This window comes from Lepisosteus platostomus, chromosome 10 (assembly GCF_059453375.1).
Source record: "Lepisosteus platostomus isolate fLepPlt1 chromosome 10, fLepPlt1.hap1, whole genome shotgun sequence".
Lineage (NCBI taxonomy): Eukaryota > Metazoa > Chordata > Actinopteri > Semionotiformes > Lepisosteidae > Lepisosteus > Lepisosteus platostomus.
In genome coordinates this window covers 5,337,258-5,362,211 of record NC_142620.1, presented here as the reverse complement: position 1 = coordinate 5,362,211, position 24,954 = coordinate 5,337,258, and the positions used below count along the sequence as shown (strand labels likewise).

General features: G+C 41.9%; 1 protein-coding gene across 2 annotated transcripts; it reads left to right on the top strand.

Annotated features, from left to right (window-relative positions):
• Positions 1 to 321: 321 nt before the first annotated feature.
• nubpl (nucleotide binding protein-like) lies at positions 322 to 24,215 on the top strand. 2 transcript variants are annotated; one of them, XM_088647632.1, is made up of 11 exons: positions 324 to 746; positions 1,606 to 1,753; positions 2,453 to 2,487; positions 2,907 to 2,997; positions 3,233 to 3,272; positions 3,372 to 3,462; positions 3,601 to 3,694; positions 10,811 to 10,896; positions 19,338 to 19,458; positions 19,993 to 20,075; positions 22,145 to 24,215. In XM_088647632.1, the coding sequence occupies exons 1-11, from the start codon at positions 612 to 614 to the stop codon at positions 22,205 to 22,207; spliced, it is 987 nt and encodes a 328-aa protein (XP_088503758.1). In that variant the 5' UTR covers positions 324 to 611; the 3' UTR covers positions 22,208 to 24,215. The 2 variants fall into 2 exon arrangements, with proteins under 2 accessions (XP_088503759.1, XP_088503758.1); XM_088647633.1 differs by lacking the exon at positions 19,993 to 20,075 and having other exon boundaries at positions 322 to 746.
• The last annotated feature ends 739 nt before the right edge of the window (positions 24,216 to 24,954 follow it).

Sequence of the window (24,954 nt, the reverse complement as noted above, 5' to 3'; positions counted from 1 at the left end):
ACTTGTTTCAGGAAAGCTGGTCATTGCATAGGGTATTAATGGAATTTAAATCCCATGCCCATAATGTAAGAGTTCTTTTATATATAAAACCACGAAAACCTTCGGTCACCAGTGTACTCATACACAACCAGAGTTAGAAAGTAAAATTAGTATGAGGTGTTCAAAACCGCAAGACGACACGCTATTAGTGTTGTATTTTTTTAAAAAAGAAACGCACTTTCTTGGAGCTCGGCAAATAATACATTTCTTTGCAGCGGAAATAACGAAACGATCCGGACTCTACCGATGGGCAAATCGGATTTAGTGTGCGGTTGTGGTCCATAATCCAAGACTGTAATGCAGTTGACATATTACAAACAAACCCATTGCGTCTTGTGTAGCTTGGAATGTATTTGTTCCGAAAACGTGCAATGAAAAACCATAACCTGGGAAAAAAACGGGGGGAAAAAGAAAACATAAGATTGAAGAAACGATCGTTAATTTTGTTTGAACATGCATTCCTCGTTTACAAACGTTTGAGTTTCTGAAGACGAGTTTAACGTCATCAGAAATCGCCAATTTATCTGCTGCGCTCTCTCGGTGCCTTTTGAAGCTTCATAACTGCATTTAAAATGGCTTTAAGGTTTAGTAGCCGTTTGTTACATGTTCATAGACATTTTGTCAGTTGTAACACAGCCCATCTACTGTCGGTGCCGGGAGAAAAATCTGTCCTTCCAGCCTGTATAAATTATTGTGTTCGCTTTAAGGTGAGACAAATGCTGACCTGTTGTAAAGTCGCTTGAACTTGAAAGATCATGGCATTAGTTGTGAGTAATGATATGCATAAATTATTAAATATAAAATCAAAAAGAAAGCCTTCTACATGTACTCTTTCATCTGCGTAAACAACATCACTTCTTCATATAACAGTGTAGGGAGATAGCAGCACTTGATACGTTTTTAAAGGTTGCTTCCAATGATGATCTCGTATAATGTTATTTAAAAAAAAACAGTGCCCCTGATGTCACGTAGATCTACAGTTTTAAACTAATAACTTTGGCAGCCTGAGCAAGGTTAAAGTTAGATTGTTTTTAGAATTAAATAAAGCACGATGCTTTCATTATCGTATTGGAAAGTGTGGTAAAACTGTGTTAAAAATAATATACATACAGGTATGTAAAGAAAATAAGAAGCATATACAGTAAGTCTTTTGATCAGGTGAAAATATATGCATCATTCAGAAGTAATGACTAACCTACAGTGTTCACTATGACTGTGAGTAGTGGTGTCTTTTCTAGTTCATTCCAAATCGTTTCCATTTTTCAAATCCTTTATTTCATGATTAATGATTTCTGTGATCTCATCAGCGGGACGAGTCAAGAGAGTGAAGAACTGAATCCAAGTCCTGCCTTCGATCTAAGACTGCCAGATCTGCTCCTGCAGAGTCTGATTTCCATGGCAGTGTTTCTCAGTTGATGGTATTGATGTACTGTGTTCATGAGACTTTCTTGAAACAGCTGGTGGTGTCCAGTCCCCAGATGCTCTTCCATGTACAGTAGCTATATGAGCTGAGACTGGGACAGCGCTTCTATGACAAGTTAAGAACTGGGCCACTGCTCGTTCCAGGCCTCGGGATCTGAGGGGCCGACACTCCAGGAGAGGCAGAGACAGCACATGGCCAGAGGTCTGCCCCGTCAGAGGCCCATCCCAGGGGTGAAGCAGGTCATTGTTGTGGCCTCGGGAAAGGGAGGTGTGGGGAAGTCAACCACCGCAGGTATGCTGCCCAGTTACAGGGGCCTTACAACTGTCTGCAGCTCCTTTTCCCAAAGCGTACAGCACAGGGTATACACACCGCCATGCACACAGCAAAGCTCAGTGAGAAAAACCGAACACGATCGACAATGTGAGTGTTACCAGTTGCAGCAGGGTTATTGGGACATGTTTTTCAGCTTCTTGTTCACTCTGGGCTTTATTTGTTTTGAAAAATCTGCAAGTGTATGCAAGGCTATTATCCATGTGGCTTATTTCCAGGAGCTATTCCTCCCCAGATGTTGTCATCGGCCCCATTCCCCCCCTGTCTGACGAACTGCGCTGAGTTGTTTCGTCTGGGCAGAGCAGGCTACAGCTTTCAAAAAGAGTTAGTGGGGCAAAAATTCTCAAATAAGACGTATCGGTCAAATCAAGATCAGAACCAGATCCTGATGCCACCTTGCTATGCAAATGCAAATAAACTGTAATAAACAACAGGAACGACCCCCCTGTCATCAGGGAACACGAGCACCATGTTATCTCTGGCACAGCATGGTACCAGAGAACAGACAGGTGCCTCCCCTGCACTCCTAAAGAGACACAATCATGCTCCTAGGCAGGCTTAATTACTCAGTTCTTTTTTAATTACTTTCATTATACTAATTGTCCTCATTTTATAATTCATAGACTACAAATTACCATCAATTTTTAACTTGTTTTGCAGTGAACCTGGCTCTTGGACTTGCCGCTAATGACCTGGTAATTATCCTCAGCCTTTTCTGAAATGTCTGCTTTTTTCCCCGTGTATGACATGTTTCAGTCCGGTGCAACTTGCACACTGTATGTGAAGCTTGCATTGCAAAGTGTCCTCACGCACAGCAAGAAGACCAGCTGTGTTTCTGTGATCTTTAGAACGGTTTAAGAAGCTTTCCTGTTTCCAGATCTAAACAGGATGCTTGTGTTCTTTTATTTTATTCGTTCCTTCTGAAGACTGTATTTTAATTTGTTCTTCCCTCTGAGCCTCCGAGTTTCCTCTGAGTACACTCCCTTCCATCTCCATGGCAAAAGACAATCCCCTGTGTCCTGTTGCACTGTCTGAGAATTTGTGGCATGCGCATACCTGCCAGGAGGTTTTTCTGGTCATTTGAAGATAGTGCACCTTCTCTCCTTTGAAACAGGAAAAGTCAGTGGGGCTCTTGGATGCAGATGTTTATGGTCCTTCAATCCCCAAACTCATGAACCTGAGAGGGAACCCTGAGCTCACAGACAGTAAGTCTCTTTGTTCTCTCACAGACGTTAAGAAGTGGTTTTGTGAACATAAGCGTAGCTTTTTGTGGTAGCCAGTGTCAGGTTTTTACAGCTGGGGAGGTGCAGTTCAGATGTGGCTGGTACATTATCACTTATGTACACCAGTTATACTGATTCATATGCTCCATATTTTATAACCATTTTAGTAGACACACCCACTCAGATCTCTTTTTCACACAAAAGTTTTCATTTTCAGAAAACCTGATGAGACCACTGGTGAATTTTGGCATTCCTTGGTAAGTTAAAGATGTATTAGAATTAGCCGTGTTCGGCAGGTATTAATTGATGAACGTAATGGCTCCAGTGATTGTTTTTCCCTGCCCCTTCTGTGCCAGCATGTCCATGGGCTTTCTGGTGGAGGACACAGCCCCAGTGGTGTGGAGAGGGCTCATGGTGATGTCAGCCATAGAGAAGCTGTTAAGACAGGTGGGGAGACACATTATTTTCCAGTGTGTGGGGGGTAAAAGTAGGAAGTTGCCTGTTTTTGCCCTACTCCTGCAAGATAGGAATGATGATCATTGTTTGCTGGAAACATGTGACATGTTATGCTTCTTCATTTCACAGGTAGACTGGGGTACCCTGGACTACCTGGTTGTGGACATGCCCCCTGGCACAGGAGATGTGCAGCTGTCTGTCACCCAGAATATTCCCATAGCAGGTAGGACATATAAACCCCAGCAGGAAATGTCTCTTCACTGTGTGAATGGTGAGAAATACGGGTATAGAAATGAAGAAAAAGTAATTCAGTAAAGTATGTCAAGTATTTTGTATAAGAAGATTATCTAAAGAGGAAAGGGAGAGATGTATTTTCAGGGTGTTGCACAGATAACTTGGTTTATATTAAGAAAGGTTTACTTTGAGAGTGAATGGATTATCCTGCTCATGCTCTTAAGGTTTTAAAACTTCAGCTCACGAGTAGCTGTCTTAGCTTAATGTTTGGAGGGGCGTTTCATTTCCAGAGGGGGTTATTAAAAATGTAATGCATCATGTACTTGATGTTGTGGGGAATGCAGATCAGTAAATGCCACTTGGGATTCAACAGGCAAGAGGAAGAGGTTTTTTACACTTTCTGTTTCAGATTAAACAAGCTGACAGTTCACTTTTACAACCAAAATATTTTGATTTTTTTTCTTTTAAAGCTTTTTAAACTCCTTTAAAAGCAGTTGTTGTGCAGTATAACGCCCACTGACCCTGATTAGCAGCTAAGTTTGAATTCATGAGTTTATTTTCTTAATTTCAGGCGTGAAACAAATGAAATAATAAATGAAATAAAATACTTTCTGTATTTCAAGGTAATTATCATACAGATGAATGATTGTAAGTCTGAGCGCACTGAACCATTTTGTGATAGTTCATTAACAATATTCTGGTCAAAAGTGCCCGCAGTGCTGCCCACAGACAGGTACATTACCAAACCATCTAGTGCTGCCCTCTACTGGAATCCCTATTGAACTGCATCTGTGACAGGCGATGCACTTAACATCTCCCCAGTAGGTACAAGTAAGCTGAAAAATAACAGGCAAAAAAACCCAAAAATAACAGGCAAAATATTTACTTTTAATATAGTTTTAATATAGTTTTCCCAAATACACAATGCTGTTGTGTATTTAAATACAGCAAGCAAAATGGTAACTAGGTGTAGCACTGTTCATGTCATAATAGACCTCCTAGCAAACAAGGAGGAAAACCCCATCACAATAAACTTTAACATCTCAAGAGCGGTGGACAGAAAAATGGACTGTGACCTCTTCCTCTGTTTTTTGTTCAAGCACTCTCTTGCTGGTATGAAAGAATGCAATGCTAAGCGTGCTTACATGTATAAAGTACTGCAAGTGGCTTGCTTTATGAAGGTCTTTAAATTGTAGACTACATAGTAACTGAATATGAATTGTGTAATGTTCTTGTCATGATTTTACTCATTAAATTGCTGTCAGAAACAATATTCTTGTAATATAAAATTTTAAATTTGCAAGACTCATTTTTACTGTTCACAGCAAAACAAATAAAGCAAAGACCAATGAAATATTTATTTTAAATTTTAAAATGGGTAGCAGTCACACAATAAGCAAAATAAGAAAGGATTTTTCATTTTGTGATTCACGCAGGTCCTGCAGTAAGCGTGAAATGTGATGCCCGGTTCTGTAGACTCTGGGAACTTTCTGATATAGGTAATTTGTCCTCCACTAGAGGGACTCAGTGCACAGCTTCTTCATTGTTCCTGGTAAACTGCAACAGTTCACTGGAGAGAAAAAAAAGACATTCTGTATGCAAATCTCTTGGCTGCAAACCAGCAGACAGCAAAATGACAGTCCCCTTGTGTGTGTATATAAATATGTGCTGTACTCTACTTGGCTTAGCAAAGTGAGTGTTGTCAGTATACAAGGCATCAAAAGGTAAATTACAAAAGGCACATTTATGATAAAAGTTTAGAACCTGCAATTCACATTTCCCCTCTGAGAAGCAAGAAATCACTGCTATGGAAACAAAGGGATCTATATCCTGCCGGATTATCAAGGGCTTGCTAGCAACATATTCTCATGAATACTGCCTTTAACAACATGAAATGGAGATCTGTGGAATTCGGTGCAGGAGATATTCAGTGAGTGTTGTTTCTGATGGCAATAAAACAGTGGTGTTTTTTCGTTTCTCCAACAATGGAGATGAGTCATTTCGGATGGAAATTCAATGGTTTGAATTCCTTGCGGGTAACTGTGGGAAAGCTGAGTGCATTTCTGCTCTGTCACTCCAAATGATTGTGTGTGGACTAAATTCTGGTTCTTTCTGAAAACTTGGCATCAGCCTGAGCTGCGCCGCTGCTTACTGTAAGAACAAAAGAGAATGAGTCCTTAAAAACCCCTTTTCTCTCCTCTTCCACCCTAGGGGCGATTTACAATGCCTGGGCTCCAGGGCTTCTCCTCCTGCAAATCTTTCTCAATAAATCTTGAAATAATTGATGTTATATGTACTTTCTCGTCCTGGCAGACTTTCCCTGTGGCTGGCATTGGTACCGTAGTAAAAGAAACCCCAAGAAAGAAAGAAATGTATACTTTCTGCTCCCCCCAGCAGCCGAGCCCACCCTCCCTCCCCCCTCGCTCTCCGCTCTGAAGCCGGGGCCTGTTCGTCGACCTGGTGGCTGAAAGGTTTTATCCGCCAGCATAAGGAACCCTGTCACCTCCAGTGTTTCACATTTTTATTCTGGCATGTTCAGTGTACAGGTGGGCATACCGTATTGGTGCTCCCTTTGAACACTGTGCCTTGGTCTTTAAAGAGTACTATACTGCCCCCTGGGGGCAGTGCAGAGCAATGGTTAGGGCATGGCGATGGGTGTGCGAGACTCTGCTCTGTCATACCCTCGTGGAAGGAAGTTCTCCAGTTATTGCTCCAACCCACCAAGCTGAACAGATGGGCATGAGTGTTGTTGGGGGGTGACAGTCCACAGGGGGGCAGTGTACACCCAGTATGCTTAACATTAAGCCAAGCTCAGCTCTGTCCAGATGAGCCCAGAGGCTCAAGCATGGACTTTTGTTTTCCATTGCGCACATGTGACTGTGTCTACCTCAGTGTACACCCACCACATTGGAATTCCACACGCATTGGCTTAAACGACACTGTGTCCCGCTTCTGGTTTTTTGACCAGTCTGCCCTACCAGAAATGAGTCCAGTGCTAAGAGCCCATCTGACACAAGTGCAGTGGTGGGAGCAGAGGGAATGTTGCATGTGGCGAATGTCAAGAGCACATTCGGCTGACAGCTGTCGCTTTTACAACAGCAGAGTCTTGCCCAAAGCTAAATAGAGAGCAGGCTGTTTTTTTCCTGCAGCCACACACTATTTGTAATGTGTTTGGCAGTGGCCGGGAGCTGGTCTCTTCATTCTGTTCCAGTATATCCTCGGCCAGCTGCGAGCTGTAATACTGGAGGGTCCCGTGTGCCAAACGCTGTACAGTATATCAATCCATTTATCATTCCCAGCTTTCATGCCGAATCTCCCTGGCTTCGTGCTGCTGGCAATCCCAGACTGCAGCCTGACCTGTCAGACCAACGGCCTCACCCTGCTGAACTCCTGCACCTGCTGTCCGCAGCAGGCAAGCAGACTCTCACACTGCAGCCCTCTCTGCAGCCCGAGCTCCTGTCTGGAACAGTGACTTTCCAAAAGCCTTCCAGCACCAAGCTGCTTCTCATTGTCTGCGTAATGAGTGGCAGAATGTTTGGGATATGCATAGTTTAAGCCATTTAAGATTGCAAAGAGTGAAGTAAATCCCATTTATATTGCAAGTCTTTGAAAAGGGCAAGGCTGGAAGCATGGTATCGTTCTTGTGCCTGGTTTGCTTACTAGAAAAAGAGGCGTTGTAGATAAGGAAAGTGAATGTGTTTCTGATTCATCTGATGAGCAGAGAGCTGTTTTAGCATCTTTACATATTATCACGTGCTGAATTAGCTGGGCCCCCCTTTTCCTCAGGTTGTTAGTATTTGTTTTTCAGGATGCTGAAGAAGAAACACTGAAAGACTGAAACTATTCTTTTAACCCTAGATGTGACTAAAATGATGTCATAGAAGTGGAATTCTGTTTTGTTACCAGTATAGCCACACCCGATGTATGAAATACTGTATGACAGCTAGATAATGCTGATGCTGTGTGGTCTGTAACGTTAGTTTGAAGTGTTTAGATTTCTTTACCCTTTTTTCTAAGCAGAGTAGGAATTTCCCTTTCTGAAAAGCTGGGGCTGCTGTTCAGGTCGGCCAGTTCACATTTTCCATCCAATGATCCATTTTGTTTTTGTTCATGCTCTGTTTTGCGAAGCTGCGCTCATCTGGTTTTTAATTACAAATTGTCATGATCAGATCAAAACGGTGTTCAGAACAGTGGGGGACACGTTGAGCAGATTTACAGTGACACGTCTGCACTTTTAAGTTGTAAAGGTACCAGGGAGATGAGCAGTGGAACATAATTGAATCTGATGTCAACAGCTAGAAGAAGCAAAAATAGTTCTCTCTGTTTTTTGTGCTCGTTGAAGGTTCTGAGAGCATTGTTGGAGTCGGCCATCTGTGCCTGGCATTACATAAAATAACTATTGAAAATTAAAAAGATGGCTATCACTATGTTGTTTGGATCTAGCTCTTAGCTTACTCAGAGGGGGATTAGGTTACCTGAATTTCAGAAAACCCCTCTGGGCTGTTTTACAACCAGATTTCTGATGTGATGTACTTCATGTCAAGACAGCTAATCACTCACCAGAGGTATTTCACTTAGACTTAGTAAATTTAAAACATTTCAATCAATGCCAAGGGGAAGAAGCTTCATGATGATAATTGGTTCTGTTTTATAATGAGGCAAATTAGATTAAACCTTTAAATCTGACCAAAAAGCTGAGATTCACTTTAACGAATTCAGAATGTATTTGTTTATAGCTCCGCGCTTAGTTGTCTTTACTAAATGTAACTGACTAACACTTATCATTAATAATAATAATAATAATAATAATTGCTTACACTTATATAGCGCTTTTCTGGACACTCCACTCAAAGCGCTTTACAGGTAATGGGGATCCCCTCCACCACCACCAGTGTGCAGCCCCACCTGGATGATGCGACGGCAGCCATAGTGCACCAGAACGCTCCCCACCGCTATTAGTGGGGAGGAGAGCAGAGTAATGAAGCCAATTCATAGAGGGGGATTATTAGGAGGCCATGATTGGTAAGGGCCAATGGGAAATTTGGCCAGGACGCTGGGGTTACACCCCTACTCTTTTCAAGAAACGCCCTTGAGTCAGGACCTTGGTTTTACGTCTCATCCGAAGGACGGCGCCTTCTTACAGTATAGTGTCCCTGTCACTATACTGGGGCATTAGGACCCACATGGACCGCAGGGTGAGCGCCCCCTGCTGGCCCCACTAACACCTCTTCCAGCAGCAACCTTTGTTTTTCCCAGGAGGTTTCCCATCCAGGTACTGACCAGGCTCATACCTGCTGAGCGTCAGTGGGCTGCCAGTTGTGAGTTGCAGGGTGATATGGGTGATTAAGTGCATTAACTGTTTTTAACGAAAATATTGGAGACAGAAAGATGCCTTCTGAATTTGTGTTGTCTTTAGCAGATTTTCTTGGACATATTTAGTGTGCGAACTGAAAATTCCTTCAGGCTTTTAACTTTATTTTGATAAATGACTTCCTTCAAATGTTCCATCTGATGGATTCATAAGGAGGCGGTGTTCAGCAGTGCCAAATTTTCTGAACCTCTAAACTATGGGCTGGCTGCCCGGTTTTAAAATGGAGCACAGGAAAGCATGTTGCTCCTTAAAATGCAGAAGCAGTGATTGACGTGCTACTTTAAAATCAAGAATTTTGCATGCCATCATTTTTTTATAGCATGTTTCAGTAAATAATGTATGTTTTGCAGACAGACACATCATCCTTCTATGTTCAGAAAGCCAGTTGTCCTGGTGAGGATCGTGGCAGCCCAGAACGTATCCTAGAAAGTCAGGGCACAAGGCAGCATATAACTGCTTTTGTGCTGGATGGGATGCCGGTCCACTGTAGCGCCACAGAGAAAGGGACAATCTGGAATAATCGGTACCACGGTACCAAGAGACATGTAGAGAATTGTGTTTAAATGAGTTTAACTTGATCCTGAGGTTTTAACTGTACGACAGGGAATGTCGGTTTGTACATCTAAATATTGTGGCAAGTTGCCCAGTGTATCCAAACAGGAGGCACTGTGACAGTGGAGCTGCCACAGAGATGCCCTCAGTCACTTTGTAGATAGACCATCGGGGAGTGGTAATTAAATGAGTGTTAATTGTGTGGAATGTGGAATGGGCACACTGCCTGCCTCTGTGCAAGGGTGTGTCACAGTAGAAACCTAGTGATTAAGTAATACTCAGGACATGTTGGTGTCCTACACTTAAAAATACTGTCTGATGAACCTTTTCTTTTGTCTTATCTGTTCTTTTTTTGACCCAATATTAATGATATGATTACATTAATATTGTAGTTCTGTAACAAAGCTAATTCTTGCTGTGTGCTCTCGCTACCGTGAGATCAGAATAATAATAATAATAATAATAATAATAATAATAATAATAATAATAAACTTTATTTTATATAGCGCCTTTAAAGGTGGCTTCTCAAAGCACTTTACAGGATGACAATAACAATAAATAAGAAGATTTCACAAGATAGGAGACAATTATAATTACAACAATACAACAATAACAATAGAGGAGACCGTGGAAGGTGGTATTAAGAAGAGCAGAGGGGTGAAGAATGGAACCAGTTAAGTAAAGGCTTTTCTGAAGAAGAGGGTTTTGAGTCTGGATTTGAAGGAGTTTAGAGAAGGGGACTCTCTGATATCCTTGGGGAGAGAGTTCCACAGCTTGGAGGCATAGCAGGAGAAGGCCCTGTCACCCATACAATGTAGATGGGCTTGGGGGACAGTAAGGAGGGCAGAATTTGAAGAGCGGAGGTTGTGAGGTGGGGAGTAGGGCGATAAAAGTTCAGACAGGTATTGAGGTGCCAAGCCATGTAAAGCCTTTCGTTTGCAAATCTCGTTTGCTGTGGGAGAATAATGAAGAGATTCTATATTTTGGACAGTTTACAATGTGGAACTTGTGTATCCTGCGCAATTTCATGTTTCATGTCCGTTAGTGAAATCAAAAGAGCTAGATGTAAATCTCATGTCAGCTGGAAGTGAGAAGTTTGTCTTCCAAGAAGAGAATAATGTAGGCCAACTTTTTTTGTTTATGCGCTAGGCACGCAAAGCCAAATGTTGTTGCCTCTTTCAGGGGCGGTGGTGGTGTCGACTCCACAGGACCTGGCCCTGCTGGACGCGCGCAGAGGAGCGGAGATGTTCAGGAAGGTGAACGTGCCGGTAAGGCCTGCCAGCTCCCGACCAGGTGCGATCCACCGGGCCCGTGAAAAGAAATATCACAGGTCTGCGAGGAGCGTACATCCCTGGGGGCGGAGACGCAGTAGTGCCTGATTTGTGGATCCCCGATTAGTTTCTTCTTGTTATCTTGTTGATCTTGAGGGATGAGCTGTCCGATTTAATGTTGTGGCATTTATCCTTTTTTTTTTTCCAGTTCAGTACAATCTCGAAAGAATCTGTTTTCTTGGCTGTGCTTAAAAAATAAGCAAATTGCAAATCATAGATCCAGTTGTGTGCATCCTTGTCTCCGTACATTGGAAGATGGGTCCCAGATGTTCAGCTGGCCTCCTAACCTTCTCTTTAAGTGCAGAACAAACATTTCCCAGAGTATTCGCTCTCTCTTGCTTCCGATAGCAATTAAGTATTATCTCTGTCACATCTGCAACATCAGCTCTCTGAAGCGTATATGTAATTATTCTTTATTGAATTCGTCCCATGGTTTTGCCACACTCTCATGTAGACAGCCTATAATGGCGATTACCCAAAGCAGCATAAGAAGCACTGTGCCGCTGCAACAATAGCTAATCAGTGTTGTATCTGCTAGCGAAGGCAGGGAAGTAATTAAAATTTCAGTCCTTGTTTTAGTGTGATGCCGCTCTTGGTCAGTTCTGAGACTTCTTCTTACACCTGTTTTCATGGTGCAGGAACCTGGCATCTTCCAAGTGATCCCTGCAGCAAGACCTGTTCTGTACCCTCATCAGCCTCTGTCATGATTGCTTGTTTGCAGAATCAACTTTCATGTAGAGTGCTTCTTGTAAACTTCAGACAATATAGCCAAGAACCTTGAAGGCCTTTTATTTTTAGAAACGGAGACTTGTTCATGTGAAAACAGCATGTTTTACAATGCATTACATGAGAAGTGCATTAAGCTGCATTTGAGACCTGAGACACTTTCAAACATGTTCTGTCCAGAAGATGCGCAGGTTATGATGTGGAAGTGTTTTTTCTCAGAGCACAGTGATGGAGGTAAGGTTATCTGGGTGGAGTTATTTTGGCTCAGTGCATTATTAGAGAATTATTACTGGAAAAAGGTTGTTCACAAAAAAGCACCATTTATGCTCAGTTATGCTCATAGAACTAATGCTAATTTTGTTATAGTTGATCAAAGTGAGGGATTATTATTTTGTTTATGGCAAATGCTATCCTGTTTTTATACTGCTTTAATGTGATTGAATATTTATTTAAATCTTTTACTTATTGTACTAGGTAATTTATTGAAATTTTTTTACTGTTCAATGCACTGAAGAGGGTGGAGGGTCAGATGAAGAATATATAAAGCTACACAGGTGTCTCTAGTCGGTGATTAAATGCAGCCCACATTTCCCTCTGCCGGGTTTGGAAAAAGCCTGGGAAACTAATACAGGATCTCTGATACCGTTGTGCTAGTTCTGCTGTTGACAGGCAGTGATCAAAGAAGTCCTCTAGCTAACAAGGTAAAGATACATAGGATACATACATAAATAGCCAGGTAAAAAGACAATTGTATTTATCCAAGTCTTAATCTGGAAGGATTGAATTCAGGATATGCGGAGTGCTGTGGCTGATTTGGAATAATATTCACCTAGAAGTTTCTGTTTTTCACCCGAACGTGACACTGCCTTGTCTGCCTTGGACATCTGCTGAGTTGGAACATTCCCACACACAGATACCGCAGCGGACCCATTTCAGGATTTGTGCGTGTGCCATGTATCTGAAAAGAGAAAGCACGCACATAGATTCCCAGATACGGATTTTTCCTGAGAAGGCTTTCTTCTGCAGTTCTGTGTGGGAAATAGTCACAGGGCTCATGATCTATGTCGATAAGCAGAGTTAATGAATGTGAGCATGTTGCAGAATGGTGAATACATTTTTTTGAAATTTTGGACAGCTACCTCGGAACCAGAAACCAACAAAGACCTAAGCATTTCCGAGAAACTCAAAATTAAATTGTGTCGCCGTTTTCTTTTTGCAAAACATATCTATAGTAGGTCAAGTGCCAAGAGCCATGCTCTGCTACCATAGATATTTATTCACAAAAATATGTCTGTCTTTTTCACATCAGATTAGGTTCATGATGATTTTAGTGCTAGAAATGGGACAACAAGAGTTGCCGTTAACCCCATAACCTGCTCACGGGCAGCTTTTAGTGGGCATAAATCGTTGTCAAGAATGTTTCCCAATTCAAATCAGCAGCTGAAATTCCTGCTTTCAAACCTGCTGTATAATACAAGTGCTCTTGGCTTTCTGATATCTCCTCTTAAAAGTTACAGTGTCAATGGTAAAAATTGTTTCATAGCTTGCCGTGGTTTGTGATCCCTCATGTCCTTTGTTAATTGCCTCGTCTTATCTACTTACAAAGTCAATATACTCAAGTACATAATAGGACTTCACTCGATAAAGGTATGACTTGGTAAGGTGACACCGCTTTACTGATCACTACAGTTTTTTTTTTCTTTGGACTTTGCCATTTTAAGAGCTGTAGGCCTGTGAAAACAGCTGGGTAATGCAGTAGCAACAATGTTTTTTGAGCTGCAGCAGGCAAAGGAACAGCTGTGGCAGATATTTCAGCACAAGTAAAAAATCCTGTACAAACAAAAATGAATGCTCGGGCTCTGGTACAAGATTGCACGGCACACGGATGAAAATAGCCACACGGGTGAAATGGTCAGGTGGAGGTGCTGAGATAATAAGGACACACAGTAGTAAGTTAATCCAAACTCCTCCTCCAGAATGTTTTTTTTGTTTTGTTTTTTTTTTTTCAGTTTCAGCCAGTCCAGAGCTTAGAATACGAAGCTAAAGCTGTTTGCAAAACAAGTGGGGGGAAAAAAATGAAAAATTTACAAATATTTCAACTTCCATCCCAGATGACATAAAATATGTTAGCACATTTAGTACATTAACCACCCCCATTCCCATCTGTAAGTAGTTGCTCCGGAAACCGGAATGGCACTCTTGTTGGAGAGCCATGTATGAGTGATGAGCCATGTATGAGTGATCAGTGGAGCTCCAGCACATACATTTTCTTACAAGCCATTTGTCTATAGCACCCTGGAGCAGCACTAAATCAGAACTGCTGACAGACTTCCTGCGCAGTTTTATCTATGCATTCCTGCTCACCTAGAGCGCCAGTGAGTGAGAGCCCCATCAGAGAGGTGAGTGTTCAGACATGGAAGCATGTCCCAGTTGAAAGCACGCCTCATTTATTGGCTGGTCTGGGGTGTCTGTGTGACGGATGGAGTGGGACGTGCTCACATTTCGCCTTTGTCTGCCTGTTTTCTCAGCTCATTCATCAGCGGGGCCTGACTGCTGCCCAGCGTCCAGTACTGACTGTAATAATGCCTTCTGTATTACTAATATTTGGTTTGTTACATGGGTACATTTTTCATTCCGTCCCTTGTTTTGACCAAGGCTGTTTTAGCTGGTGGTGCCGTAGTTGAGCTTTAAATTCTGGCTCATAAAAGCCTCTGCTCTTTTCTGTCAGTGCAGGTGTGTGCAAGAGTTGGCTATTCTTTAAAAGCTGAAAGTCACAGAGTCTAAGAAACTTGGTTTAGATTTCCTTCAGTCTCACCCTTTATGGTTCATTGCCGATTAAAAACCCGTCCAGCTTTTGTTTGTCAATGTGCATGCAGTCCTAAAGGTAACTTTTTCATGCCAATAAAATGACATTAGAGGGCTGAGGCACTTTAACCAGGTAAAGGCAAAATTGCATGAGTACTTCTGACTGAAGTACAAATTCTGATCAATTCCGTTCCGACTTTGTCAATCAAAACCTCTTTTCCCCAACTCACTGGGGCTTCAAGAGGAGACAGGGAAGTGAGGTATTTCTTTGAGATTTCCTCCCTCCCTCTGCTGTGATGGAGCTGGTGCACCGGGTGCAGGCATTGACTGGGTTCGTTTCATTTAACCTGAACCTGCACTGCACGGGTCACGTGAGAGTTTTCTGCTGGGGCTCTGCACCACTTGCAGAAACGTCAGATATCATGTGTGATATAGGATACAGGGTCTTCAGACCCTGCACCGTGACTCCAGACCTGCTGTGATCAAACATATGGTTCTGCGTGGTTTATGGCATATTTCGTGTTTTGAAACTTAGGGTAATTTGTTTTCAGGACCTATTACTGCATTTTACCAAGGGCAGTTCCTCTTGTATATATCTCATTACACAGGAGGCATCACTGTGTAATCTTCTCACACTGAGCTCAGTTCGTCTCGGGGAGGGTTTTGTTGAAAGAATTGAAAGAGTGGATCGGGGAGTGGTGCAGTAGTCAAGACCCTGCCCTTTATTAAGCTGTTCCTATTAAGCAATCGCCAAATTACATAATTAAATTTCAACTGTTGCTCATTGGAAGCCACAGTTAAAATTCCCTTTATTTGCTTTGCACTTGGCCTTTACATTGAGGTTGCTAAAAGCTAAAGATTCCTTTGTTTCTGCATGTCAGGGGGCTGAGGGGGTAAATAAGTCTGCCGGAGGGTTTTTTCTGCTAGTGTCGCACTGTAATTCTGCTCGGCATGACAGTTCCTCCACAAGCGAGGGTTTTCATATCTGCGAATCAGTGGGCGTTCTCCACGTGCTGCTGCTGATACAGGCCTAATAACAGCCTGGCTGCAGAAGCTGGACAACAGCAAACCAGCCAGTACCTCCGGATTTATCCAACGTCTGCCGGTCTGCTGCAGCGAAATAAGCATTTCAAGCAAGTGAAGCATTTAAGCAGGTGGTGTTTAATTTAGAGAGAGTACACAAAAGGGACAGATAACTGGTCGTAGCACGTTTTGGAAGCAAAACAAGTATTGTGCTTGTTCCTTCCAACCTGACGCAAGAGTGATGGTGGTGCATCCAGTTGGTTAAAGATTGGCAATGCCAGATTTGGAATTAGAAATAAGGAGTACTTCCAGATTTGGATAGTAACGTAAGCTTGTGCTGCTGCAGGATCTTACTGGATTGTGCCTCGTTAATTAGTAAGGTATTCTCCTTTTGTTTGTACGATTCTTGTTGCTGTGTTCTTACATCACGCGTGTAAAGGAATAGTGGTTTTTCCTGTTTCCCTCTGGTTTCCATGGTGACACCACCCTAAAATTGACCTGAATTAAAGTCATTGACAAGCTGTCTTGGCCACTGGACTGTATTATCTACCTGTAGTCATAGCAACTGATAATCTGACCTCTGCCCTGCTGTGAATTAAGTGAGAATGTCTATGAAACAGCGTGTGGAGAATGGCTTTTAAAACATCTTCTTCAAGAGGTCTACTCCAGGCCACCGTGTGAAGAGGTAATAAGGCTTCTGTTTTATTCAAATTTAGTTTCCAAACGATCCGTTCCAATCTTTCAGTTTTTCAATTTATTTCTTGATATTTTAAATTGTAATTTGAACATTACATTTTTGTGGTGAAGACATACGCACATTTTGTTTTAAATTGAAGTCAGTGTTTGTTCAGTTTTTGTTGTTGTACCTGAAGTAACCAATACATTAACAATTTATGGTTGGCCAGTCTGCACAGAAAGAAAGCAGCAAATTGCTGGCACCGTTCCTTATATTATAGAAATAAATTATTTTTATGTTTTTTCAATCTCTTGGTTTCTATCCAGAACTATACCTTGAGACAATATTTATTAAACGAGCTGTGTGTAATTCCATCTATCTTGTGTCCTGTTCATGTTGGGTGTGACTTAAAATATCAATTTAATTAAAAAATGGTAGCAGTGTAGCAGTGAGTTGTGTCTTTTAGCTTAAACCTATATTTAAGGGGAAGTCCAATCCTACAGTTGTAAACAGAGTCTGGGTTTAGATAGGATTAGAAGTGCCATTCAAGTTTGACTTCAGTCATGGTAGTGGTTAAATTCCCTGTGGCTTAATTAAAACAATGTGAGGTGTGGTTTGAGATTTTTCTCAAACCCAATAGTAACACCAACCTGGAGAAACAGTTGAAAAATGTCAGAAAGTAAGTTCAAACACACTGCCTCTGCTATCTACGAGCACTGACCTTAACTAGATCCGAACATATCCATAGACTGGCCCTCTTTGTAACCAGTAACCAAAATGTGAGACATGCATGTTGGAAAGGTTTTGTGTTTGACCTCTACACCAATCATCCAAAAAATAGGACCTGAGTCCAAAACATTACAAAGGATTCGTGAATAAGTGGTTAAAACATAGTTGTGAGCATTGCAGAAACTAAAGTTGTGAACTACCTAGTTGTAATCACTGGTCCAAACTTAATTTGATCCTTAACATCTTATGAGCTGCAAAATGAAATAAATGAAAATCTGCGCTATTATGTAAATAGATGACAATCCTAAGAATTTAACAATGATTCATTAAACAAAGCAATGATTGTTGGGTTTTCACTCATAACACACAGTAATTTCTCACTCTAACACTGACCTCAACTGGTCATTACCCTAAACATTGATCTAATCAACATCTAGTACACACTACTCATCAATGGGTGATATTGATATTTAAAATATCACTCAATATTTTTAGAGCCTAAAAAAAACATTAAGCATCTATAACGAACAAGAGAAAATACAATAACAATAAATGCAATAATAATGTGGTAACACCTACAGCAATGCTAAGACCTCCTTGTACTGTATAAAATGAATTGTGATGCACACTTTGCAAAGATAAAAATGATGCTGACAACTTAGGTTACTTTTAAAATCCACAGTGTACGTAATTCAATGTAGATGAGTCTTTAATATGCATTTTGTATACTTCTGAGTAATATTTTGTGACTTTTACTTTTGTCTTAGAATTAGGGTTAGAAGCAACATTAAATTTGACTTCAGCCAAGGCGGTGATTAGATTTATCTTACAGTATCTTTTCTAGTATAATGTCTTACATTCATCTTCTTATATGTTATATTTCTCATATATGTATCCGTCACAGTCATTATGCTGTTTATCTACTGAAGTTGCAACAAAACATCCAAGACCCTAGGCCTTGCAGGTATTGGGTTTGATACCCCAGGCCTTGTTTTAACAAGGACAATTTTTAAATAAAAGGTGTTTGCCGTGCATGGGTTCACTTTTGTCTAATAAGCTTGGTGTGCTCTCAGTACATAATTGTTACACTGCTGTCATTTTTGCTGTAATCTTTTCAAAACTGTGCACCTCCTGCTGAGATCAGACTTCTCTTATTTTCCACTTTAGAAGAGCCCTTTTTACTGTCAGTGTTAAGCTTTGCTGTCTCCTTTAATAATCTGTGCTGTTCCAGGAAGGCTGTGTGTTAACCCGGCTCTTCTCATTCATCTGCCCATTCCTTCACTTGGAGTCAGTCTGTTGTGAGACGGTCTGCTAATTATACTTGACCAGTACAGTGTGAGCAGAAAGCCAGTTTTCCCTCCAGGATTAACCCCTAGCTCGGCTAACATCGCTGTGAGACTCTAATTGTGCTGCCATTTCCCTTTCATCTCTTAAAAGATTTAAGTGCACGTGAATCAAACATGTTGTAACTTTTAATCATCCGTCCTGCCCTAAAGGAACCAATTAATTTTTCTAAAATGACTGAGGGAGAGGTGGAAGAGGAAATAGACTTGAATAATTCTTTTTCATTTTTCCCCCCAAGTAAGAAGTAAATAACTTTGCGTGCTTGAATTATTTATTTCAAAGAGCTGGGTTAGATGCTAATTGTTAGGTCCTGAGAGTTTCAGATAGTCCTTTCTTTGTGAGGTATGGGGATGTGTTTAGAAAAGCTTAATCTTGGGAAAACAAGAGCATCACTACAAGCCAAGCTGGCTTCTTACCAAAGGTGCTGAGCCACATTTATCAAAGTCAGCCGAACCAGACTCAATTTGCATCTCAGTGTACGGAGAGAATACCTTGTGAAAATGAAGAAAATCCAATATAGAGTATTTAAGCACTTTCAAAATTCCCCCTATACTTGAACTGTATCCAGATTGCAAAACCCAAGTTCTGATGGCACCATCCTCCAGTGATGAGATCCTCAGAAATCCAGCCACTTTCGCCGCTACGCGGAGCGAAAAGCGCAGTCACATTTTCCACGTTTATGACAACAAACTTTATGCCAATAAAATACATAAAATTTGGTTCAGTGGGTGAATTGGAAGTGTTTGGTGGTCACAACACAGAAACGTCAGAAGATGCAAACAACGTCTAAACTGCAAAATATGTACCGTGGGGTAACGTTAGCTTTTTAACAAACGCGCCTGAAGCAAACTACAGACAGCACAGCTCTGCCTCCTGGACCATGGGAAGCCCTTTCGTCCGCTTGGTCAAGGAGGCACTCAGGAAACTCCATTTTGGTCAGTTGGCAGTTTCAGCTTTGGCCCTTAAACACAATCCACAAGCACCGTTTCTTTTAAGTTCCCTTGGTGTAGCAAAACACAAGGTAAAGAGTCTCTTCTTATCCTGTTTGAGTATTGGCATAACTTTCCCCTCACAGGTGCTGGGGCTCATTCAGAACATGAGTGTGTTCCAGTGTCCGAAGTGTCAGCACCAGAGTCATATATTTGGAGCTGATGGAGCGAGGGAGCTGGCGGAGAGCCTCGGCGTGGAGGTGCTAGGTGAGGACACTCCTCCGTCCGGGCGGCGATTTGTATTCTGCTCACAGCCCTGCTGTATTGAAAGTGAACGGCCCATAAATCCCCTGGTTGGTACTGCTGTGCCCTCGTCACCAGCCTTCTGCTCGCTGCACAAAACCAGGCTCCCAGACAGTGCTTGGCTTCTCTCTGTTGGTGTTGTCGTTAAGTTGTATTGTGTCATTGCCACGGCAGCTGATTTTATTAAAGCTCTCTGTCATGTATTAGGGGATTGGACCCATTCGATATTTAGCGGTTTTGGGAGAGTTTCCCTGGAGAGCTCCCTCAATCCATGCAGATGTGTGAGCTAACGTTCCCCTGTGGCGTCGGGGTGGAGAGGATCAGCATGATGCGCCTCGCTGTGATCTTCAAGGTCCTTTTGCATCAAAGCACATCTTGCCGAGGCCTATCTGCAAAGGCCCCTGCCACTGCCTAGCACCGCGAGGAGCAGCCAGAAGACTGGTGGCGCGCCTGCGGACTCGCTCTCTCCTCTCAACGGCTTTCCTTTCCCTTTTCTAGCCGACATCCCGTTGCACATAAATATCAGAGAGACGTCAGACAGCGGCCGGCCGGTTGTCGTGTCTTCCCCTGAGAGCCCAGAGGTTTGTTTAATTTCACTAAACTACAGGGTGCCGAGAATCAGAGCTCTGAAATGATACACTGCATATGTAAGGCAGCAGCTGCTGCAAAATTGGAATACCAAATGATGTCCCCCCCCCCACCTGTTCCCTCTCTAGTTTTCTTAAGTACGTTGGATACTGAAGCATGAAATTGCAGCAGTAATTTTTGTTTTTTAAATGCAATGTATTCTGGTCATTCAAGACCGCAAAGACCTGTTTTGTATCATGATTTATTCTGGTAAAATGTGGTCATCCCGGTTGTTCTGCATCTGCTTCGCCAGCTTCAGCTAGGATTGGTCGGGTCTCAAGGCCAGACCAGTCATCACAGCCTGTTCCACCTCTTGGAAGAAAAGAATCCGACTGGTCAGACTTTCCTTTCAGCTCGTTTTTACATCTAACTGTTCAACACCATGAAAAGCAGGACGGAGGTGTTATTTCAGGGCTCTGTTTTGTTAGGAGGTTTTTCAGAACATCTTTTTTTCTTTTATTTACCAGTGAGTTTCAAGCCATTGTGTAAAGCTGGGTAAACATTATCATTAGAAATTGTTATTTAGCTGTATGGAAAACAAATGAGCTCTTAATATATTTACAGTATGTTATCTGACACAGTGTTGCTTGAAGTCATAAAGAGACCATGGAGAAATCTTTCTCAGCCTGATTTGCTATGCTGTTTAAGGAATCAGACACATTTCATAGGAAAAATCAGAGTGTGCAGTATGCGTGCATACATTGCATGAGATTAGTGCTGAACAAGTTGTGTCGTTTGAAAAAAGAGAAAGGTCTTACTAGAAGGGACTATTTGTTCTTCCGACAGCCATTTACTGCAATTACCAGCTGTCCCTTCGTCCCTGTAACTGCTCTAGCTGGTCATTAAATGGACAGTAACGAGTGGCCTCCTTAATTACTACTCTGCTGCATCTCTGTTCTAATCTCTGGGGTAGCGGACTGGTTGATTGGGAGAGATTCTGTTAGGACTGACTGTTCCTATGGTGTTTCATCTTCTCCTGCCCTCAACCACCCCGGTGTGGAACTGGGATGTGTGCCTGTTCCTGCTTTTACCTCACTACACCACACACCCGATGCAATACAGCTAATCGCAACCCCCGTGTAATAACAATTGTTAACGATGCCTGAAGCTTCTGGTTTGATATCCTGTAGATATTTAGTATTTTGTATTAAAAGAAAGAAAAAATACCGATTGTTTGTGAGAAATATATCTAACCCAGAGACCCCAACTCTAGTCTTCAGGGGCTGATGTCCAGTTGTTATTATTGGTCTCTAGATTTCCAGCTTCCCAAGAACAAGGAAAGGCTTCAACGTGTCCTATTAAGCAATAAGGAGTTCAGTTTAGTAAATAACAGCTCGGGTGGAGGGAGAAGTGGAACCCTTCTTACCCTGCAACACTGGTGGCGCACTCCCCTGATCTGTACACCCCACTGTTCCCGCTATGGGTCTTTTTTTCAAAGTGAAATTGTTGTTAAAAAAGCTCGGCATACTGTACATACTGCCCACTGCATGACACTAAATAGTATTTTTGCTCTGGAAATTTTGTTTCATAAAAAAGCAACTGTTTAAAAAACTGTTTAGAATTCTTTAGCCCTTATTTTCCCTGTGGGCAGTCTGTGGGCAAACTGCTCATTCCATAACAGATGACCTAGATGGGAAGTTTACCTACTGTTTGCCCACAGGGAAAATGGGCCTTTGTCTCAAAATGAGATGGCAGTAATTGATTCCACTTTTGGAATCAGAAACAGTTGTGTACTTATCACACATGCCAGCAGAACACTGGTTTCACCCACTGCTGGAGACAGAAGGGTTTCTTTAAGTGCTTTAAAGCCAAGGGAAACCTGCAAAACGTTCTGTGCTTAACATATACTTTGTCTAAATTGCACAATTGAACGAGCTGGGGAGGCAGAGTGATTCTGTATCTGGCATTCCTAACCTAGACACTTGAGATTGGCAGACCATGTCCCAAGTTCTCTGGGGGGGGTGTTTGTGTCCTGTCCAGTTGGAGCTGGAGGGAGATTAACCTGATTTCCTGTGTTTCCCAGGCCAGAGCTTACCGAAGGGCTGCTGAGGAGGTGGTGAGGCGCCTGGCCTCTCTGCCGGGCTGAAGAGCAGGAGTGAGGAGGCAGGAGCTCCAGGCTGGGTCCCCTGACCTCCTGCCATCAACGGGCAGGAGTTTCAGTCCAGAGCCTAGGGCCCTAGACAGAGCCCTTGGAGCAGGGGGCGAGGTATCTTCTGCTGCGAGCGATGAGCAGTGTCACACACTCTGACAGCATCACATGATCTGCCAAAGACCTTGAGACAAAGAGCAGCTCGATTTTTCTGCTTCATTCCTTGGGAACATATCTAACGCACTCTGATCTTTCTACAGCCTCATTGTGCTTCCACTCACAGACCTCTCAGTGCCAGAGCTATAGTACTTTGTTTCTATTTGCTCTCCTACTGCATCTCCCTGCTCTTATCAACCCCCTGACGAACCACCTGAACATTTTTCGCGCATTGGAAACCTTCCCTTTTCTTGTCTTACGTGTACAATCGGTATGTTTCTATCACAGTGCATGCTTGTCTTGCCTCCCATGTTGATATTTCACCTTCTACCCGTGCTCGTCTTTCATCCTCTTGTCTCTGGCAGGTGTTTAAATCCATCACTTTGAGGCACATGGAGAGGATGTGCCTTGATCAGGGCAAAAGAGGGAGAGGACCTCAAAAGAGAGCAAACAGTGGAAAGTCCAGATTAATTTTTTTGTAGTGAACAGATTGTGTATTTTTTGTTTTGTTGTACAGAGATTATGCTGTTGACCTTACTGCTGAATATGGTGCATTGCCATCTATTTTATTCCAGTTCATTCCAGTGTTACTCAGTTTATTCCAGTATCATTCATTTTAATTATAGACTAAGGAGATGTACATGTGGAATGAGAATACTTTGTGTGACCTTTTAAAGAAGTTTCTGATGTATACTTGACAGGTGCCCTTCTCTGCATTCTGTACAAAAAGAGGAAAATTGTTTTCCCTTTCTGTGGCTCAGATGAGTTTTTCTATGTCATTTTGTCATTTAAAAGCCAGGGGAACAGTGGTGACATTTCATTGAATTTGGCTGCCTCTGCTGACTTTTGTACATTCTGTTTAATCTAAATGTTTAACGTGCGCCTGCTATGGAGTTTCTCACAAAATGGAACACAGAAATGGTTGAAGAAAAGTAATGAAGTGGCTGTGTTTAAAGACATCTTCCTCAAGAGATGGAGTTACTTTGGAAACATTACTTTTTTCTTTCAGTTCTTTTTTGTCTTAAGATCTTAAATCTTTTCTATTGTCTTGAATGTTTTTTTTCCTTTGAGGAAAGGATTGGTTAATAATGGTTAATTGTCCTGATTTTGTAGTATTCCATACTGTACTTGACAAATCTAATGTGTACATTTTGTATTATCATTCATACTCACTGCACAGATCCGGGAACATAAAGAGTTACATCTGAGACGGAATAATCTGCACCAGAAGAGCAAAAATACACAATTCAAATGTTTCTGTGTTAACGACAAAATACTCCTTATCCTCACATTACTATCAGAAGTTTTCTCTTCGGTCCACCACTCCTTACTTTTTTTGCTTTGTTTCTTGCAGTCATTTTTTACTTTGAACTGAGATATTGCAAAACCATAAAACCTCTCTGTGCCAGTTTATTGCTGCCAACTGCACACAGAGAATTATGGCCTCCCACTGTATTCAAATAAGCCATGTTGCTGCCCACATTAAAATACACTATTGTACTGTATATGTTGAATAGAATTAGGATGTTGTTCTTGAAGTCATGAAAACGTTTTGATGCAGAAAACGTTTTCGTGTTAAATTGTGAAATGTCAACCAATACAGTTATTAAAAGCAGATATTTAGACTAGAGGCAGGAGTCTGCCTCATTTGTAGAAAGTAGCTGATGTGCGTTATTAGGGTGCTCCAATGTCCCAACAAATTTCTCTGGACTATTCTTTCCTCTAGTCCCCTGGACTCTGGCTCGAGTCTCTGGATTTTCTGATAATGTCTTCGGTCTTGTATAAAATCAAGTCTTTTTCAGAATATATTGTGGTGTTTTGGAGTAAACTGTATGAACTTTTGAATCTCTCCTGGCTCTCTGTTCTCAGCTGCGTGATCATACATTCTTGAGTCTACCTTATGAAATAAGGCAACAATCACAGGGCTAGAAAAGATATGAACATGCTAGTGATCTGTGAAATTTTAATAAAAGGAATCAAAAAAGGTAAGGTAAAATCATCACTTTTGTAGTAATATTACAGTCCACGGCCTAGATCACAGTCCTGTCTGCAGTGTTCCTAAATACGTCAACTAGAAAGTGCTTTCTGAGTTGTTGTTCCACGTCTTCCTTCAGTTGAGATGAGTTGAAATGAACACTTTGTTTTTTGTCAAATGTCAGGTAGCTCAATGTGTATGTTTCACAACATTGGCCCTGAAGGGTAATAAGGATTATTTCTTACTGTTCAAAGTGTTTTATGGAAAGGTGTGATGCAACAAAATATCTAACAATCTGGTAAAGAAATATAAAACTGGTAAAGAAACATAAAAAGTTGGAACCCAAAAACCTGAAAAGAGCTTGCGGCCTCAGCCGTGATGTCTTCCATACACTCTCGGAAGCTCTCTACTGCATTTTACTTAACACCTCCCCAGTACCTTTTCTCCTTTTACCCCTCAACGACTTTGTTCTCATCTCTCTGCCACCTGCCCCCCCCCCCCCACTCGCTTTAATTAATCTCACCCCTCTTTTCTTCCCTTGGCGTTCCAGGGAAACTCGTCTCCCCAGAAAACTCTAGGTCCTCTCACCACTCTGGACTTTTGGGGCATCTCT

Coding starts and splice junctions, on each gene's coding strand:
- nubpl (XM_088647632.1), top strand. CDS start 612: ATGGCTTTAAGGTTTAGTAGCCGTTTGTTACATGTTCATAGACATTTT. Junction 2,488..2,906: donor GACTTGCCGCTAATGACCTG/GTAATTATCCTC, acceptor CCTTTGAAACAG/GAAAAGTCAGTGGGGCTCTT. Junction 3,695..10,810: donor CCAGAATATTCCCATAGCAG/GTAGGACATATA, acceptor TGCCTCTTTCAG/GGGCGGTGGTGGTGTCGACT.